Raw genomic sequence first — 20,172 nt, forward strand, 5'->3', positions numbered from 1 at the left:
CAATTTCTTTTAAATTTTAAAGTTATATGAAAATTTTAATAATGGGTACATTACATGAAAGTATTTCTTGAAATATTCATAGCACCTGGCAAGACCATAGGCCCATCTAAAGCTAATGGAGTTATGCTACTGTATATGCCATTGGGCCATTTTCTCTTGTTCAGTTAAACCCCGCCACCAAAAAAAAAAAAAAAGAAATATTAATGAAGATATGGACAGGAAAGGCAGACTATCCATACTATATATCTTGGATCAGGTCCATCCACATTGTAAACCCTGATAGAGATTATGTATATGTAGTTAACATAATATATACCTTATTTGTTAATTCTATGTACATAATTTAGACCAAAATTTTTAATACGTACAATGATTCTTGATCTATTATATAATTTGCGAGTAAAGTTTAAATTCTTTCAGTTGGAAAAAGAAATCATACTGACTTCTTCGTCTAACAGGATGAAGAAGTCATGTTAATTTCTCTGTCTAATTGGGAAAAGAAATTAACTAGATTCTTAGTCTAGATAAGAACAAAGACGGTTGACAACTACACATTTTCTTTTAAAATTTATTTCACAATTTATTTCTTTGAATAAACATTGCCACATTATCTTAAATTTATTGACTAATTAAATTAATTGCATCAATTTAATAAGTTATTAATCGAATTGTATCAATTTGACAAATTTAAATATTTAATTTAATTAAAACTTGTTTATTTATAATTTAGAAGATAAATTGTTTTTCTTTTTCATAATTAAATAGTATTCCGTAAATAGTAAATGGAAATTAGAATAGGGTAGGATGGGAAAGATATTTGTAAGGGAAAGGGAGATATTCTGTTTATAGGTTTAAAAAAAAGTAGGCAGATTCTGATTAATTACTTGGCCTAGCCATTTTCATCATTCTTGTTCATTCGTTATTCTCTGGGGAGGCGGCACAGTGTGACGAAGAACTCCATGGATAAGCTTTGGAGTTTATCTCATTTTCCTCTATATTAAACAACCTATACCTACCTGAACTGAACATTTGGTTTCTACAGGATTGCGTTATCAGGTATTTTCACAATCTCTATTTCGTTACAATTTGTTTGATAACTTCAAAAGGTTTCAATCGTTAATCTCTGTATAGATTAGGCTATACCAGATTACGCTGTTCGATTTACGAATTTGTGTTGCTTTATTTTCATTTTCATGGTGAATATGTGAGCTTTCTTTGGATTTTAGGTGGTTGTGAACCCTATTATGAATTGAGAGAGTAATGCCATTTAACGTTCTGGTTTTATTGGATTTCTGGAGTTGTTAAGTTTAAGGGAAAAAGATGCCGTCTGCTTTGCTTTCAAGTCTGAACTCTTCATTCACTTTTGGCGTTCAAAAGGCTGTGAGTGCAAAACAAATTGGGAGATATAAACTAACTCAAGCTCTGCCTATAAGGAGTAATTATCTTGGGAGTTGCAGAAGCAAGAGCTTTGCCATTGGGGTGCTCCAGCATTCCAGTGCTATTCTAGGAGACTCAACTAGCCGCTTTTCTGGATATTCAACTTATCTTTGTAATCCGAGAATTATGGCTGCTTCTGGTTCTACAGCTGCCCCAGGGGATTTCGCGTTGGGTGGCTTAATCTCGAGCAGTGGGAATGTCTCAAGCTTTGCAAACCCTGCCAGTATCCATTTTGGTGATAGAAGTTGTAGGAATTGTTGGAAAACGTGCGTGAGTGTGCAGCATAAGGAAGTGAAAATGGCTCCTATAGTTCATGGTTATTTCATATTTGACATCACAGGAAGGTCTTCCAACTCAAGTCTGGTAACCAGACGAGGGTTGAAAAGCCATTCTACATCCTCATCGCCTCCTTATTCTGAAGGATCATCACACGATGAGCACCTTTCAAGTCTTGCAATTCCAGTAGAAACGTAAGTGCGCTTGTCTGTTTGTCTCTCTCTGCATATTTCAGAATCTGTTCAGCCTGCATATATACTGGCAATAGTTGTGATTGATTTTTGCAACAACTTCAAATTTAGTTTTCTTGCTTCTGTTTTTTAAATAGATGGGAATAATGAGAATTGAGAAAGCTTTCTAGTTGAGTTATGACTCTCTTCTTACAGTGTATAATTTATACGGAGTAACTTTTTCTGGTGTCTTCTCTTGCTTTTGATCATTCACACAAAATCCTTTGCTTTTTTCGTTACTAAAGAGCAAAGCAAATAACTATACATGAGTGAGAAACTGCAACATTTTTGAGTATTGTTAGTATTAGGTATTTTGTTCATAGTGGTCACAAAGAGTAATACAATCCAACTTATAAGTTTTCTACTTTTCTTACTAGTCTGTTTTCTTAATTGATTCTAGGAAGTCATTTATAGTTAGTTTCTAGAATATTTTCTTAGTGTTTTTATGTTAATTTCCTTTTTGTAACTCTCTCGGTAAAAATAGATTAGTATTACTGTAGTGATAACAATTGTAGGTTGTCTTGTAAATGTAACTCTAGAATATTATGTTATGTCTCCACGTCAATACGTCATAGGTAGGAAAACACAAAGGACTTGTGTCACAGGCTGACTGGCAAGAAAACACAAAGGAAAAAGAATGAAGAATAGTAATTGAAAAAGGAAAAGAAAACTTATGGGTTTGTTTGAGATCCAATACTCCCTTGTCCCTTAGCCCTTAGCATAAATTGTAAATAATTGTCCTTTTTATAATATGGCAGTACAGAATGGTTAATTATTTGGTAGTTTCCAAATAACTAAACTGTCTAAACTAATTAGTCTACTAAGATAACTATTTAGTAGTTTCCAAATAACTAAACTAAATAATAAGCTAAATAACTATTTTGTAGTTTCTTAATATTTAAATTATGTAATGTAATTTTAATAAAATAAGACTTCTCCAATTATAGCAACTCTCTAAATAACCATGTCCCCAGAATGTACCATACTACTCAGATTTAGCTATGATTTTCTTTGCTGTCTTATTACATTGCTTTACTTGGCTGACCAGGAAGACTCTAGATAATAGATCACTTGTGCTAGTTTCTGGATCATGCTACCTTCCTCATCCGGCTAAAGTGGAAACTGGTGGAGAGGATGCTCATTTCATTTGTGCAGATGAGCAAGCAGTCGGTGTAGCAGATGGAGTGGGTGGATGGGCAGATGTTGGCATTAATGCAGGAGATTATGCACGCGAACTAATGTATTATTCAATGGATGCTATTCTTCATGAACCCAAAGATTCCATTGATCCTGCTCGCGTGCTAGAGAAAGCACACTCAAAAACAAAAGCAAAGGGCTCCTCAACAGCCTGCATCATAGCCTTGAATAGCCAGGTTTGTTATATGCTCTAGTGCCATAAGCCTATAACTATATATTCATCTTATACTTTGCACAGTTGAAACTTTTGTTCAGAATATGTGCATCTTAGTGAGAAATAGAACTGAGAACGTATTATTTATACTGGAAAGAAAAAGGCTATTCAAACTTGCAGACTTTTGGGGCTCCTGATCTTTTAAGGCTTATTGTATATCTGGGTGGTACCCCCTTGCGACCTTTAAATAATGACTCTTTGCTTATCAAAAAAAAAGAAAAAAAAAATCTTGTGACTTTATGGAAATCATTTGCCTTAAAAAACTGATCATTTATCTGCCCTTGGTTACTCAAAACTACTACTTTTAAAATAGGGTCTTCATGCCATCAATCTTGGAGACAGTGGATTTATAGTTGTTAGGGACGGGTGCACCATCTTTGAGAGTCCGGTTCAGCAGCATGGTTTCAATTTTACATATCAACTTGAAAGTGGCAGTAGGGCTGATCTACCAAGTTCTGGTCAGGTATGTTGCTCTATTCCCCCCACATTCTGCATCCCACTATACATTCTTGCCCCGAATTAAATTGACCATTTGCAACAATTCCCATCTAGCTTATTATTTCTGCATCTAGAACTGATAAGAAACACAACTATGCCATATTTCTTCATCAATAACTGATAAACAGCACGGTTTTGTCGTTGTTGGGCCTTGGTCAGGTTTTCACTATTGCTGTTTTATCGGGAGATGTCATTGTTGCGGGAACTGATGGATTGTTTGACAACTTGTATAAAGATGAAGTAGCTGGTGTTGTTCGCGATGCAGTAAACTCTGGGTGCAACCCGGAGGCCACTGCTCAGAAAATAGCAGCTTTAGCACGGCAAAGAGCTCTGGATAGGAAACGACAAACTCCATTTGCTGATGCAGCACAAGAAGCTGGGTATCAATATTATGGTGGTAAACTAGATGACCTTACAGTTGTCGTCTCTTTTGTTACTTAGCTGAGCTTATTCTTCCTATGCTTCTCCTTTTCACTGGCTTTTTCTCTGTTAGCACTTTGTTAGATCTCTCCCTTGTCTCTGAATATAATGGCAGAAATTTTTCATGAAGAAATGACCATTTGAGCATCATTGTTTTTAATCGTTTTGGCCGTTGATTACAGTAGCAGCATTGAAGTAAGAACAAGTGCAGATATGCTTATTTAAAAACAAGTACACACCAAGATTTGCACAAGAGGGGCAATGAAGCCTTCAAGTTTTCAAGATTCTTCTTCCCCATTCTTTGCCTGGATGGTCTCCTCCCCAGCCACCGCCTCCTTCGTGTTGTTGCTGCTGCTGCATTTCTTCTTCCTGTTGCCTTGCTGCCTCTTCTCTCTTCTTTGCCTCTCTTTGCATTGCTTCCTCTTCTTTCCTAGCTTCTTCTTCTTCTGCCCATCTTCTCTCTTCCTCCTCGGCTGCCTCACGTCTTTGTTGCTCTTCTTGCTTCTTTGCCTCTCTTTGCCTTGCTTCCTCTTCTGCTCTCTCCTTTGCCTCTCTTTGCCTCTCTTCCTCTTCTTCCCTAGCTTCTTCCTCTTCCGCTCTTCTTGTCTCCTGTTTTTCCCTCTCCGCTTCCTCTTTTGCTCTTCTTGCTGCTTCCTCCTCTGCTCTTCTCGCAGCCTCTTCCTCTTCTTTCATAGCTTCTTCTTCTTCCTCTTCCTCTTCCTCTCTCTTTCTTTCCTCCTCTTGTTTTTCCCTCGCTGCTTCCTCTTTTTCTTGCTCTTCTCTTTCCTTTGCCTCTTTCTGCCTCGCTGCTTCTTCCTCTTCTGCTCTTTTCGCCTCTTGTTCTCTCTTTCTTTCCTCTTGTTTTTCCCTCTCTGCTTCCTCCTTTTCTTGCTCTTCTCTTTCCTTTGCCTCTTTCTGCCTTGCTGCTTCTTCTTTCTTAGCTTCTTCCTCTTCCGCTCTTTTCGTCTCCTCTTCCTCCCTCTTTATTTCTTCCTCTTCTTTCTTCTTCCTAGCTTCCTCTTTTGCCTTCTCAATTTCCTCTGTCATTATCCTTAATTCTTCCTCGGCACAAGATGTACAGTCCAGAATTATTGCCTCTTCCTGCTTATCCAAAACCAGATCCATTGTCTCGTTGGAAGCACCAAAAGAAACAGCTACAACATCTCTGGGCAATGTTCGTAACACAGACGCTTTGCCAGCCAGGTACTGAGGATGGTTTTTCTTTGACGACGTGCTGAATCCCATGAAAACAAACGAGTGATTGTTGAAAGCCATCTGCGCCATGGGATGAAACCTCGGCACTGCAAACACGTCACCTTCCTCCACGTAAAACCTCATGTTTTTGCAGCCTGTTTGCTTTGCATTTGCATTTGCAGCGCTGGAACAAACCACCCTCACAATTCCTGGCCCGGACAAGCAAATTCCTAACTCCGTAGCCCTCGGGTTCCAGTGTGGCCCCATCATCGAACCCTACAGCAATTATCAATTCAAAAATGAAACATTTCTAAATTCAAAAAGACTAAAACTTTGGTGTCTGTACAGCAACTGACCTTGGTTAAGTTAACCATGAAAACGCTAACGTCAAGGTCCTTCAACGCATGCAGGCGTTTCTTGGATACTATCGTGCTCCACCCGTTGCAGTTCTCGAAATCTGGATCGTGGGAGAACACATTGTACGTTTTCGTCTTCTTCTTGTTGTTTTGGCTCTGGAATATGCTACTGCTACCCAGAATAGCTTTCATGAATTCAAACACCACCACTGTAGTCTTCTTCTCATTTGAAAATCCATGAACTATCGCCCCAGGATCTGGACTGCTCACCAGTTCTTCTATAGGCTTCCCAGAAACCTGGAAACACAAAAACCTTAATTTTCACTACAAATCTGTTGTACAAGCCCGCCCTAAACCCAACTCTCAAAGAAGTAGTATAAACTTGTACTTACGCCAAACGCTGCTTCCAGGACAATCCTGTCAAAGCCAAGAATCAGATTGCGTATACTGGTGTACGGCCCAGTTGCTGCAGGTTCCTGAGAATCAGAAAAGTGCATTTTTTATCAGAAATTTTTTTTGCTTGTATCTATTGGATCGATCTATTCATGGATGAGAAGATGCATTGCATACATGCAAATCAGTTTCTGCATTGGCGAAGAGAGCATGGATTCTTAGTTTCTGGCGCTCCATCTCTAAGCTGCTTTCTATATAGAAAAGAGTTCCAGGTTTCAGCCTGTAGATATCTCCTCTTCTCAATTCAACCTTCTTTGTTTCATCGTCATCCGTCCAACTAATCCGCCCACTGCCTGTAAACACCACAACCAATCAATAACTAAGGACACAATTTACAACTCAAATCACTGCTAAAAATTATAGAATTTCCGACCACCTGAAAATAATCTTAAATCAAATCGAAAGAAAAAAGTGGTCAAAAATAACAACAAAGGTTTTTCCGGATACTAAAAGTGGTCAGAACAAACTTTCGACTTCATTTAAGATCACTTTCAAATGGTCAGAAATTTCATAATTTCGAGCAGTGAATCTAGCGATGCGAGTTTCAATTCCTAGGTCACTAAAAAAAAATTAATTAAAAAAAAAAACAGTGTTGAAGATGATCGAACCTGTGTGGACATAGAACACCATGTCTGCTTGCAGAAGAACAGGGAGGAAGACGGAGTTTGGCTCCAACGTGATGAACTCGATGTGATACCACCCGTTAGCTATTCCGTCGCTGATTCTCACGGTGGAAACCTCCCCGTTCTCCGTCTTAACCGTCGTCTTTCTTTCCCATTTCTTCACCAAGAACGGCCACCGGGTTTGGAATCCCGGCCGCCGGCCATCGCCACCCTCCTCCTCCTCCTCCGCCGCCTCTTTCAGTGCACTCAATGACACGATCAATGCCGCCACAATAAAGACAATGAAGAAGAAGACGGAGCTTTTCTTTGCCATGGCTTTCGATTTTTTTCCACAGAAAGCTAAGGAGTAGTGATGAGGTGTAGAGTGTGACGAAGAAGATGGAGATGAATTTGTAGAGGGAGAGTCGTGGTGTTGAGCTACGTGGCATTTGCATGGCGAGGGGGATGCATGCAAGTGCCACGCATGAATCACCGATTAAGCTGCCACACGTTGCCGTTTCTTTGTTTGACAGTTTCCTTTTCCCTTCTATTATATCTTTCGGCTTCGATCTAGTGCGAACTGAGGATAACAAATTATACTCTACTGTACAGTGGATCATCGAGAATGATAAATTATATCATGGATCAATATTATTGTTTGGAGGTATTCTAGTGGTAAAATAAAATTTGTCTAAGTTCATAAACAACTATAATATTGAGATTAACAAAGAGAAGAAACCATAATAATGATAGAAAGTAAAAAATTGCAATTTACGTGGTTTAGTAATGTGTTTACATTGGGTGAAACTATTCTTTATTTCATAATGAAGGTGATAGTGGGGATGTCACCCTGTATTTATAGTCATCTATCCTTAGAGTCTGACTCAATTTGTTCCAGTTTTATTCCTTATATGACTCATATTTCTAATCTTTATATGAGACAAACTCAATAATAAATCAATTTAACTTGTCATAAGTCTTAAATTAAGAAAATCAATAGATAACATTCATTGAAAAGTTGATCAGAAAATCTCGTAATCAACTTGATTGATTTTTTTTTTTTTTTTTTAGTGCATTAGATGTTTATTTTTAGATGGAATGCTATAAATAAAGTTGTAGCATAATAAAAATAAATATGTATCAAAATATAATGAATATATTAAAATAAACATGTAATACAATAAAAATAAAAATGAATTAAAAGTATACTAAAAATGATCAAATATTATAATGTAGACTTAGTCCCCATAATAATAATTGAGTGAGAAATAATTGGGCCTTTTGACCATGGTAATAGTGTAATGGGCTTCCAATGAAATTCGTCCTACGGCCTTAAATTGATAGCCTCGACAAGAAGCCCAATTGTTAACTGTGTAGGCCCAGTAACCCAAAACATTACATTTTTTTTGAGAGTACATTTTTTTAAAAAAAATAATTCATTCTTATTTCTCTGCATTCTGCAATAGTAAATTGATTGATTCGCCAAAACTTATAACATTCTTAGAGTTAATTTCAGTTTAAATGATTTTTTTTTTTTTTGAATGCCAGTTTAAATGATTTAATTATTGTATTTTTTCACTTTTAATCTTCAACTTTAAAATCAATCAAATTGGGGATCTAATTTTAAAAATGTTAGTTTTAGTCTTTCAATGATCATATCGAGTACATTGGCAGAACTAAAAGTGGTTAGTTTTTGAAAGTCATATACCAAATGTGATTAATTTGAAGGTCGAGAATGAAAATCTGAAAGACTAAACTTGAAATTAACTCAATGTCGAAACATAAGTTATTATTATCAATATAAAAGGTAGTAGTAGTATGATATGACATTCTGATTCATGGATACCTAATTTAGTACCTAACTAAGACTAAAAGTGGTTAACTTTTCAAAATTAGAAGGTACATAGAAGGGAATAATGTGTCCAGTTGTGTAAACAGATAGTTGGATTAGACATTTAACACACACACACACACACACACACACACACACACACACACACACACACATATATATATATATATATATATATATATATATATATATATATATATATATATATATGATGCTCAACACACACCTTCATGGCTTCATGTGTGTGGATCGATTACTTTGAGCATGACCTTGTGCGCTTATGCATATGATCGACTCTTATACTAAATTCAAATGTGCTATGTCGATCTCGATCAACTAAAAATATAAACTAATAATTTGATTAAATATTTAATATTTATATATATGATACTTAACATCTAGTATGATAGTATATCCTGAACACCCAATATAATAAGGCAAAACCATGAAGATAAACCATGTGTGCATAAATGGAAAGGGGGTTGGGATAAGTTGGAATATTGACACATATATAACATATGAGCACCCTTGATACAAATAGGATGGTGAAATTAATGTTCATCGGATTTGTGAACACAATTCATCATCAGTAGTACGTGTGTGATGAGTTGTGAAAGAAGAATTCACATCCACTACAACATGTTTCAAACAAATTGTGGTTTTCTTGGCATTGCTAGACATACCTTTTTGGTCATGAATGGTATTAATCAGAATCTCAAATCTATGCTTTTGTGTTGTGGAAGCTAAGTCTGCCTTCTCTTCTTTTTGCCATTTACAAACCTTCGCTCCTAAGTACTTGACTTCTCATCACATAATAATATCTACAAAACTTCACTTTGCTAGTCTTTCTTAATTAATACTTAATTATTTATTTAATTAACCATGATTGACAATTAATTTTAAAATAATAGGGAAAAAGGAATCCATCATTTGTTTTTGTTTTTTGTTTTTTCTTATTACTATTATATATTTAGCTTTGTTGAGAATCGAAGTGGGATTTAGGTAAGAACGAGCGTCTTTTAAATTATATAGATTCAAATCTCGACTCATTCAAAATTATTCATTTTATTTGTTCAACTCAAGTGAGAGTGGGGCTCAAATAAAAATTGAACACACATCTTTTAAGTTATAAGTTCGGATTTTTTAAAAACTTGTTTGGTGGTTAGGAAATTCGTTATCATGGTAGAAAATATAAATTTTGTCCACTTTGGTAGATGGTTAGAAATTTCAATCACTTTTTCGGGTGGGCAAGTGATTATATATATTTGGGTGGGCTATTCAAATTTGTTATTTCTTTTATATATAGGCGCTGTTTGGCACACCTAACTGAAAAGATAGTTGAAAGTTGAAAGCTAAAAAACTAGTAGCTAATAAGCAAACTAATTGATATTAAGTGTTTGATAAAATTAATGGTTGAATTAGCTTGATAAGTGTAAAAAGACTTAAAATGATAATCTAATATGTTATAATTTTGATTAATAAAGAGCAGATGATGTGTCATTTTTGTATATTAATAAAGATTAAAAAGGAAAATGTCAAAAAGTCAATAGCTTATTTTGAAATGCTACCCGGAGTAGTATTTTAAAAAAGCTACTATTATAAACTGTACTCCTTATGTTTTAAGCTTTACCAAACACTCTACCAAACAAAGTCGAAGAAAGAAGAGAAGAAGAGAAAACGAGAAAGAAAACAAGAAATAAGAAAGAAAGGATTTTTGAAAATATTGAGGAGTTTTGCTAATAGAAATCTAAATTTTGCCTAGAACAATGAGTTTGTGTTAGTGAAAATATTTTTCAAAAACCATGGTTATTATATTATTATTTTTAAAAATTTCAACCACTTAATAATGGAAAATGTCAACAACCACGGATTGTCGTTTTTTACCATCTTAATTTTTTGATGACCTTTTTAGGTGACTGATATTATTGATGGTGATGTTTCTAAAACTCTAGATACCAAAAATGGTTAGAAAGAATACTTGTTCACAAACTCTGATCTAATTTTCTAACCACTTAAAAATTATCAAAAAATAAAAATAAAATTAGGGGTTTATAATAGGAGTGTATGTATGAGTGGTAATAGGCCAATAATAATAATAATAACCCGCATGGCAACTCAACTGGTCATAGATGTGAAAAGTTGGAAGAATGATCAGGGATTGAGTCTCACCAGCGGTAGTGTGAGAGCTACCTCTCAAAGTGAGGTTGAGTTACCATGATTTACATCCTTCCAAACACTCTGTCGGGTTGGGGTTCAGCCTTTTGGAAGAATAATAATAATAATAATAATAATAATAATAATAATAATAATAATTATTATTATTATTATTATTATTATTATTATTATTATTATTGGGATCCTTTAAGAGCATAGGATGATAGGAAGTAACATTTTTCAGGAGTTCGTTGCCCAATTGCCGGAACATCATTCTTGATTTTCTTATAAAGTTTGTTTGATTGATTTATTTATTTTTGGGTAATATTCTAAAAGATAGAGACGTCTCACTATGCCTTTGGTCTCAACAATTTCCAATATCGTTTTCTTTCTTTAATAAAATGCCAAGCGGCAAATTACGTACAGACTACAGCTCTTCTGAATTCTCTATGTGAAGTAAACTTTATATATATATCTACTATCTACTATATATATATACTAATAAGAGCCCAAGAGAGTTAGGCCTATAATGGGTAGAAAAAATGGCGGTCAAGTTTTTTAATCAAATGAATGGCTCAGATTGATCAGATTTTAATTTTTTCTTAATATTTACTAATTTATCCTTAATGAATATGATTATCCGTTAACTTTTCCGTTAAATATTATCTTTTCCGTTAATTTCTGTTAGTTCACCGTTAACTTATTTATTGATTTCAATAAGAAAGGTCTTAAGTTCGAAGTTCGAACCCCATCCCAATCAAAGTTGGCATATTTAGTACTCTATTTTACTTTTATTAAATTAAATAATAATAATTTAGTAGTTTTTACAACAAAATATAATACATATGCATTTCGATCTTTAATTTAGAATTATATATCTACAATGTTTTTGTTCAAAATAATTATTCATTATCAATAAATTAAATAAGAGAAATAATTTCATTAGTTATATTGTCTTTATTTTTCTCCAATATAAAAATTCTTTACATTCAAATTCATCAATTGATTATATTCGTTACATTATCCATACAATGTATTTATTAAAAAAATATTCATTATCAATAAATTAATTAAGAGAAATAATTTTATTATATTATATTATCTTTATTTTTCTCCAATGTAAAAATTCTTTACATTCAAATTCATCAATTGATTATATTCACTACATTGTCTATTATCTTTTTTTGTGCACTATTTTTTTAATTAAATATCAAAGTTATAATACAAAATAATGTTATATATTTATTTACCAAGTATTTTATTCATACCATGAAAAAATTAAGAAAAATATAATTAATAAAGTCAATCATATTAATTAACTACGTGAGGAATTTGTTGACAAAGAGAGTATTCAAATCACACAACAAATTGAAGTGAGAACTATCTCGTAATGTCCTTGTTTGACAATCAGTAGTTAGCGGTTAGCAATAGCGGATTATTAGGCCTATAATGGGTAGAAAAAATGGCGGTCACAGATTTTAATCAAATGAATGGCTCAGATTGATTAAAAGATTGATCAGATTTAAAATTTACACTAAAATTTTCCAAAATACCCACACACCGTTACTAATTCCGTTAAAATTTTAAGAATTGCCGTTAGTTCACCGTTAACTTACTCATTGATTTTAATAAAAAAAGTCTTAGGTTCGAACCTCATCCCAATCAAAGTTGGCATTATTAGTACTCTATTTTACTCTTATTAAATTATATAAATAATAATTTAGTAGTTACAACAAAAAATAATACATATGCATTTCTTTAATTTAGAATTATGTGTCCACAATGTCTTTATTCAAAAAAATAATTATTCATTATCAATAAATTAAATATGAGAAATAATTTTATTAGTTATATTGTCTTTATTTCTTTATATTCAAATTTATTAATTGATTATATTCGCTACATTGTCCTTACAATGTCTTTATTAGTGCAAAAAAAAATATTAATTATCAATAAATTAATTAAAAGAAATATTTTCATTAGTTATATTGTCTTAATTTTTCTCAAATGTAAAAATTTTTACATTCAAATTCATCAATTGATTATATTCACTACATTATCTATTATCTTTTTTGTGCACTATTTTTCTAATTAAATATCAAAGTTATAATACAAAATAATGCTATATATTTATTTACCAAGTATTTTATTAATATCATGAAAAAATTTAAAAAATATAATTAATAAAGCCAACCATATTAACTACTTGAGAGATTTTGTGACAAAGAGACTATTCAAATCACACAACAAATTGAAGTGAGAACTACAATGTCCTTGTTTGACAATCAGCAGTTAGCGGTTAGCGTTAGCGGATTTGACCAGCGAATTTATTTAATTATTAACATTGGGTATAAAAAATGATCGCCGAATTATTAAATCAAATGAATGGTTTATATTGTTCAGGTTTTAATTTTTTTTTTAAAGATTTTCTAATTTATCCTTAATTATATGATTATCCATTTAACTTTCCCGTTAATTCACCGTTAGTCTAATTCTAATATTAAAGTCTAATATAGAATTATAACTACACCGTTAATCTAATTCTAATATTAAAGTCTTAATAGAACTTAACCACAAATCCTAATGTCGGAATCTCCTCAAACAATATTAGTATATATTTAATATTTTATGCCCTAATTTTTATTTGTTTTTCCTTATGTCCCGTATTTGGTTTCAACTATACATATACAATTATTTTATTGACAATTATAATCAATCTTGACTATATTATCTTGCATTTGTAAACTTAGAATTACCTATTTAACTCGCACGGGCTTAGCTCAATGGTTTAGTGGGTAGTATTTGGGAGAAGAGACCAAGGTTTGAACCTCGGCGGCGGCAGTGCGGGAATTATGTCCAAAGTGGGCAGATTCCTTGTGCGTATCAGCATTTGGCCCTGTCTGCTGAACCATTGAGTCACCGTGATTTACAACTTCCCACAATGCTCTGTCGAGTCGGAGTGTGGGGGCCATTGGGATTGGGGACTCAACTTTTGGGAGAAGAATTACCTATTTAAATACGCAAATTCAACCTTCAATTATCTATGCATGAACAATTGCAATATAATCCTGCCTTAATATACTTTAAAGTACTTATTAAACAAAAAAGTATTGGGTATTATCCCAATCGCGCAATGCGCGTAAAAAACTAATATATATATATATATATATATATATATATATATATATATATATATATATATATATATATATATATATATATATATATATATATATATTACGAGGAGCAATGCTTTAGGTAAAAAAGATAGTTAAATCTCAATCATAGATCAAGTCCAAATCAATAGTCCAAAATAAAGAAAAATTAAAAAATACGGGATGACATTATTGTAATTTTGAGTAAGTAAGTTTAGATGTTCTTTTTTCTTCGAGTGTATATTTTTTCCTTCTTCAAGTGCACGTTTTCCTTCGTGTGCATATTTTCATTCTTCAAGTACATATGTTCTGTTTCAGTACTTAGTCTTCTCTTTAAGTGCAAATCTTTATAACTTTGAGTGCAAACATTTGACCTCAAGTGCACATTTCTATGCGTTCAATTAAATGTACATTTTTTGTACACTTCAATTGCATATTTATGGGCCAATATTTTTAATATATTTTGCATTCTTTTAATAATCTATAACTAAATTTTTAATGAAATTTGTGAGATTTACAAACAATTTGTATAATACTTGTAAATTCTATAACATAAGATGCAACTAAAATGGGTAAACATCATAAAATGAGTCTCCTTTTATTTATTTGCACGAATCAAACGAATGATTACTACTCTTTCTAAATTTATAACCTCATTTATATTGTACAAAATTAAATATTTTGTATTTAACTTTATTTTTGTTAAGACTGACACATTCTTACCATACCTGTACGTGCATCATTGTTCTTTTGGAACTACAAAGATAGATTTAAAAAAAAAAAAAAAAAAAAGTTAAAGGCAGGGAGCTGAGATAGTTAATTGCTTTATAAAAACTTGGTCCTCAATGTAAAAGGTTAATCATTAGAGGCAAAAGTTAAAGCATAAAAAATATTTTAAAAATCCAAAATGATTAAACCTTCTTTACATTGGATCCCCTTGGGAGTTAGTGTTCACACCATTGTTGTATTGAAGAGGAACTCCAACCTTGATTGAGTCATTACTGCTTTAATTTTCATATACACTTAAACAAAATAAATTATAACATAACTTAAAAAACACAAACCTAACCAACATTTTATTATCTAAATAAAAAGTGTCGGATTACCTTAAATAATGTACTTATTTAACATTTATCACTACGTCAAAAACTATATTTAGTAACAAAGATACAACTTTATTTTCTTATACTTATGTAGCAGTTAGCGCTATGTATGTTTCAATATATAATAAGCCGAATGCTGGACTAGCTCGATTTTCATTCTAAACCTTCAAAATGGATGAGTTATGAATAAATTAATCAACATTTTATGTGATTATATATTTTTGGATATCAATGACCATATATAATAGCGAAAAGGAAACACATAATTAAGCTTGATTAAGACATGAGTGAATCACACATATAAAAGTTATAAATTATATATGTTTTTTTTTTTTTTGATCTTTTTTGCATTGTTGAAGAATACAATATAGAAAAGTGGTTGCATAGTTGGAAAAAGATTAAGAAAAAAGAGAGAAGAAAAAGAAAGAAAGAAACATCTTTTGGAAGGTGCATAATGCTTTTGTAGCATAAAAGCTTGAAAACAAAATAATCCAAATTAAAGGCAACGATATTGGGGTTTACTTTCCTTGTATCTTTGCATCTCTGTGTATAGTAGCGTAGATAATGGAGTTATGATGAAAATGGTGTAGTCTCCATCTCCTGTGGGTGGGTGGCACCACCCATTTCACCGCCGCAGAAGAATATATTCTTCCTCCTTTAATTTCTTTCTCTCATCACCTAGCTACCCGCCAAAGTCAGCCCCTTTTAATTAATTTCTACTCGGTCTTTCGCGTAATTTATACGCGCACTGTACATATAAGTTTGAACTCCAAACCTATATATTAAGGAAACCTCAGAAGTCACAACTTCAACCATGCATGGACACTGGTGGGACAGACCAACATGCTCCCAAATGTGACCCTAACCAGTAAAAAATCACAAGGAAATATACTGATCTAAATTGTCCATAGTTGATCAGTTCAAACCAAGAAGCTAGATTAATAGACAGCTCAACTCCATAAAATGTTAAATTTAAAATCTTGTGAGATAAATATTAAGTTAATTGTCCGATCAATTTGACTGATTGCTCCATTTTTCCAATTTCATTTCCATACTAAGTTGAAAGTGTTTTTTTTTTTTTTTTTTTTTTGACTAATGGACGGACCACATATGGTGAGGATGGGAAGGGTATATTTAAAAAAAGGTAGGTTATCATGTGGGGGCGAGGTGAATAGTGATAACCAATAAGATGAAAGTAGGAGTGGAAGTTAGATAGAGTTGTGGGGCATGCCCGCCTAGCTAGTCCTTCAATTGTTGATGCATGCATGTTGATGGGAGCCCCAAGAGGTGCGATTCGATCGTGGAGATGCTCGTTGTCCGGTGGGATCATCCGATCGATCTCCGGAATCTGGCGTCATCAATACCCCCTTTTCAGTATATCCAATGTCACACAACAAACCACACAATATATATATATATATATATATATATATATATATATATATATATATATATATATATATATATATATATATATATATAACATTATCAAAAATTATTGTGTAAGTCCATAATATCAACTCGAATTTGATTGTCCCAAATTACAATTCCCATAAATAGAAAATCGGGTCTTAATTAGAAACTCGAATTGATGATGATGAGTCCGATCAAGTTCGACCACTCAGTCGAGAATGAGGACACCAGGCCAGTCAAGGAGTAGTACACGACACCTAATTCTCACCCAGAAGAAAACTAGCTAGCTAAGACTTGATTAATGCATAGAAAGTGACTTTTGCAAATAATGATTCCTTTTGCAAGTTTAATGAAAGAATATATGGAAAAATTTGCAGTGGCAAGATTCATGTGAGATTGAATCGAATGGAGAAGTGGTGGTCAACTTATTGAAATTGCTTGGCGTCATGAAGTTTTGTCCAGGGGGGAGGTCCCCTACCTTATAATGAAGTCTAAAGTAATTAAAACTACACAAATGGAACTTTACCAGCCAACCCTTGACCTATCTTTCCCCTCCCTTTACAATTTCTTTCATTACATTATAATCCGCCTAATTTAACCTTCTAACCGACTTCCTTGTAGTTGCAGCGCAGCTTTAGCTTGTCATCGGTTTTGAATGCATGCTTGTATTAGGTGTTTTTATTTATTTATTTTTTGGGTGGAGGTTGGACTATTAAGCCCTTGAACCTTGCTCCTCCTTTTTATTATTATTTTTAATAAAGTCCCTTAAAAAAATCATTACATTAACTGCTTGCTAATCCGTTAGTAGTAGGTATAACCACTTAGGGTATGATTGATTGTGCCAAATACTCTAGGATAAGTGTTGACAATATTGAGGGACAACTCTAACCAAGTTCATCTCATAGTTAGTTTGGTAACTATAAGCTAGTCTACAACGCTATATGTTTGATTTTTATGTGAGCTATCTTTTCACCTTCTTGGTTTGACCTAGTCAGTTATATGTAATCTAGGTTAGCGGCTATGTGCTGATATAATTAGGTAAAAAAAAAAAAAATGAGAGGGACACCTTGTACGCAATGAACAAAAGTCTAGTATCTATTGATCAATTGAGTAAACTATTGGGCCGGAGTGTAAGGGCCTTTTTGTAACAAGGTTAAAAAAAATCCAAAAAAAGAGAGAGAAACATTATAATAAAAGGGCATTTATTATTAAAGAAGCTCAACAAGTTGTAAATGATGTAAAGGGGATGATGGGTTGATGTGCATTATTGGAAAGAATAAAACGAGGTGAGGGTGCAACAAAAAGTATGGGGTTTTAAGTCTTCAGCAACACACTTCCTTGTAAAGATGAAAGTCAATCAATCTCCTAATCTTCTGATATGATCTGACTCGTGTCATACCCTACCATGTCTCTCATATATGACTTCTCCATATACATTATGCCCCCATGCATCTCTGCAATTCAACTCTCCCACACGCAAAGATAAAAAGCCATTGATCCCAATAACCCTCCAAAGTGGCACAGGCCCCCTCCCCTTTACTTTCACATTTCAAACTTTTCTTCTCCCTTTCCATCACTCAGCTCGCATATTTCAGAGCCATTAAAAGGAGCTGAGAACTTAAAAGTGCGGTTATCTTAGGGATTTTGTCGTTCTTTCATCTTTCAATTCTCAGAGAGATGAAAGTGCCCGTTGCTTCAAATGAAAACTGGAACTCCGCTGCCGGGAACGGGTGGTACGAGCCCAAGTCGGTTCTTGAGCTCCGGCGAAGCCCCAGCCCTGTTCTCGACCAGAAGGCGGCGCCGGCGGGAAACTTTGATGTCTCCGATGACCCTCTTGAGCTGGCTGATAATTTGCTGACTAACTTCGAAGATTGGGACTCTTTTATGAAGGAGTTGGGTTTGCAAGACGACAGAAATATAAAGCCGGATCATAATCTCCTCTTCACCCCCTCCTCCGAGTCACAGACTCATCAGTTCGAGTTCACTCACTCGCTGCCGGAGTTCGTGCCTTCTTCAGATTTCAATTTCTCACAATTCCAGGGAAATATTAATTCGTTTGATGAAAACTGGAGCTTTGGATTTGATTACATCGACGAGTTGATCCAGTTCGCCGAGTGTTTCGACTCCAACGCCGTCCAGCTCGCGCAGGTGATTCTGCCGCAGCTCAATCAGAAGCTGAGTTCCGCCGCCGGAAACCCGCTCCGGCGAGCTGCCTTCTACTTCAAGGAAGCGCTTCAGTCCCTACTCACTGGGTCAACTCGCCCCGCTTCGAGTTCTTTTGAGGTTATTCAGACCATTAAAGCTTATAAGATCTTTTCCAATATTTCTCCTATTCCCATGTTCTCCAGCTTCACGGCTAACCAAGCCATGCTGGAAGCCGTCGACGGCGCAATGCTCGTCCACGTCATCGACTTCGATATCGGCTTCGGCTCCCACTGGGCTTCCTTCATGAAAGAGCTAGCCGATAAAGCCGAGTCTACCCACACCAAGCCGCCGATTCTCCGCGTAACGGCTCTGGTGCAGGAGGAGTACGCCGTGGAGTCGCGGCTGATCAGAGAGAATTTGGCTCAGTTTGCGCGGGAACTGAACATCGGCTTGGACGTAGATTTTGTGCTAATCCGTACATTCGAGCTTTTATCTTTCAAAGCTATCAAGTTCATAGACGGAGAAAAGATCGTCGTGTTGTTATCTCCGGCAATTTTCCGGCGGGTCGGGTCGGGGCAGTTCGCCGCCGATCTCCGTCGGGTGTCTCCGCACGTGGTGGTGCACGTGGACAGTGAAGGGGTGGTGGGGCCCGGACCTTCGTCTTTCCGGCAGACGGTGATTGAAGGGCTGGAGTTTTACTCCGGCCTCTTGGAGTCTCTGGAGGCGGCGAACGTCGGCGGAGATTGGATTAAGAAGATTGAGAATTTCGTGTTGTTTCCGAAGATTGTGGAGACGGTTGGGGCTGCCGGCGGCCGCGGGATGACGTGGAAGGAGGCTTTTGTGGCGGCCGGGTTTCGGCCGGTGGGTTTGAGTCAATTTGCTGACTTTCAGGCTAACTTATTGCTCGGAAAGGTGCAGATTGGAGGGTTCCACGTGGCAAAGAGACACGCCGAGATGTTGCTCTGTTGGCATGATAGGGCCCTCGTCGCCACGTCAGCTTGGAGGTGATGATTTATATATCCTTGTACACAACATACATTCCTATCCTAGGTTAGGGCTCAGCTCGGTGGAGATGATAATGAAGATAACATATGCAACCTAATCACAATATCCTTTTTAATTTAAGGGTTTGTCCTTTGTAATTTGTAGCTTAAGCTTGGTTTTAATTACCTCAAACTTGGTGTTAATTGAATATCTTTATATTTTCTGATTAAGGATTTGTTTTTAAATGTCCAATCAAAAACTTCTCGTAAATTAATTCATACGTCCAAGGGTCCATTGTATATGTAATTATGTATCAAGGTCTATTTTGTTACGTGAGCTTTAGTGCACAATATAAATATTAACAGCATCCAACTTAATACTTCACCATGCATCATGGGTTAGTCTATATCATACTCTTAACATAGTTTAATTATCTTAATTAGAGATATCAGCGGGGCGTGGTGCAGGAAGGGGGCATACCCTCGTCCC

The 20,172-nt window shown here is 34.7% G+C and overlaps 3 protein-coding genes across 3 annotated transcripts; 2 read left to right on the forward strand and 1 right to left on the reverse strand.

Moving 5' to 3' along the window:
• Positions 1-887: 887 nt before the first annotated feature.
• On the forward strand, positions 888-4,405 carry LOC109177682 (probable protein phosphatase 2C 80). Its single transcript, XM_019327110.1, has 5 exons — positions 888-1,056; positions 1,227-1,907; positions 2,992-3,316; positions 3,668-3,817; positions 4,012-4,405. The coding sequence occupies exons 2-5, from the start codon at positions 1,321-1,323 to the stop codon at positions 4,291-4,293; spliced, it is 1,344 nt and encodes a 447-aa protein (XP_019182655.1). The 5' UTR covers positions 888-1,056; positions 1,227-1,320; the 3' UTR covers positions 4,294-4,405.
• Positions 4,406-4,422: 17 nt separating this feature from the next.
• Positions 4,423-7,242, reverse strand: LOC109177676 (vicilin-like seed storage protein At2g18540). The gene is made up of 5 exons (XM_019327105.1): positions 6,884-7,242; positions 6,393-6,568; positions 6,215-6,298; positions 5,823-6,119; positions 4,423-5,742 (listed from the first exon to the last, which is right to left on the reverse strand). The coding sequence occupies exons 1-5, from the start codon at positions 7,209-7,211 to the stop codon at positions 4,543-4,545; spliced, it is 2,085 nt and encodes a 694-aa protein (XP_019182650.1). The 5' UTR covers positions 7,212-7,242; the 3' UTR covers positions 4,423-4,542.
• A 10,722-nt stretch (positions 7,243-17,964) lies between these two features.
• LOC109177952 (scarecrow-like protein 15) lies at positions 17,965-19,913 on the forward strand. The gene has a single exon (XM_019327465.1). It carries the CDS (start codon positions 18,232-18,234, stop codon positions 19,705-19,707), a length of 1,476 nt encoding a protein of 491 aa, XP_019183010.1. The 5' UTR covers positions 17,965-18,231; the 3' UTR covers positions 19,708-19,913.
• Positions 19,914-20,172: the final 259 nt, after the last annotated feature.

The sequence above is a fragment of the Ipomoea nil genome, unplaced genomic scaffold (genome assembly GCF_001879475.1).
Source record: "Ipomoea nil cultivar Tokyo-kokei standard unplaced genomic scaffold, Asagao_1.1 scaffold0805, whole genome shotgun sequence".
NCBI classification, from domain to species: Eukaryota; Viridiplantae; Streptophyta; class Magnoliopsida; order Solanales; family Convolvulaceae; genus Ipomoea; species Ipomoea nil.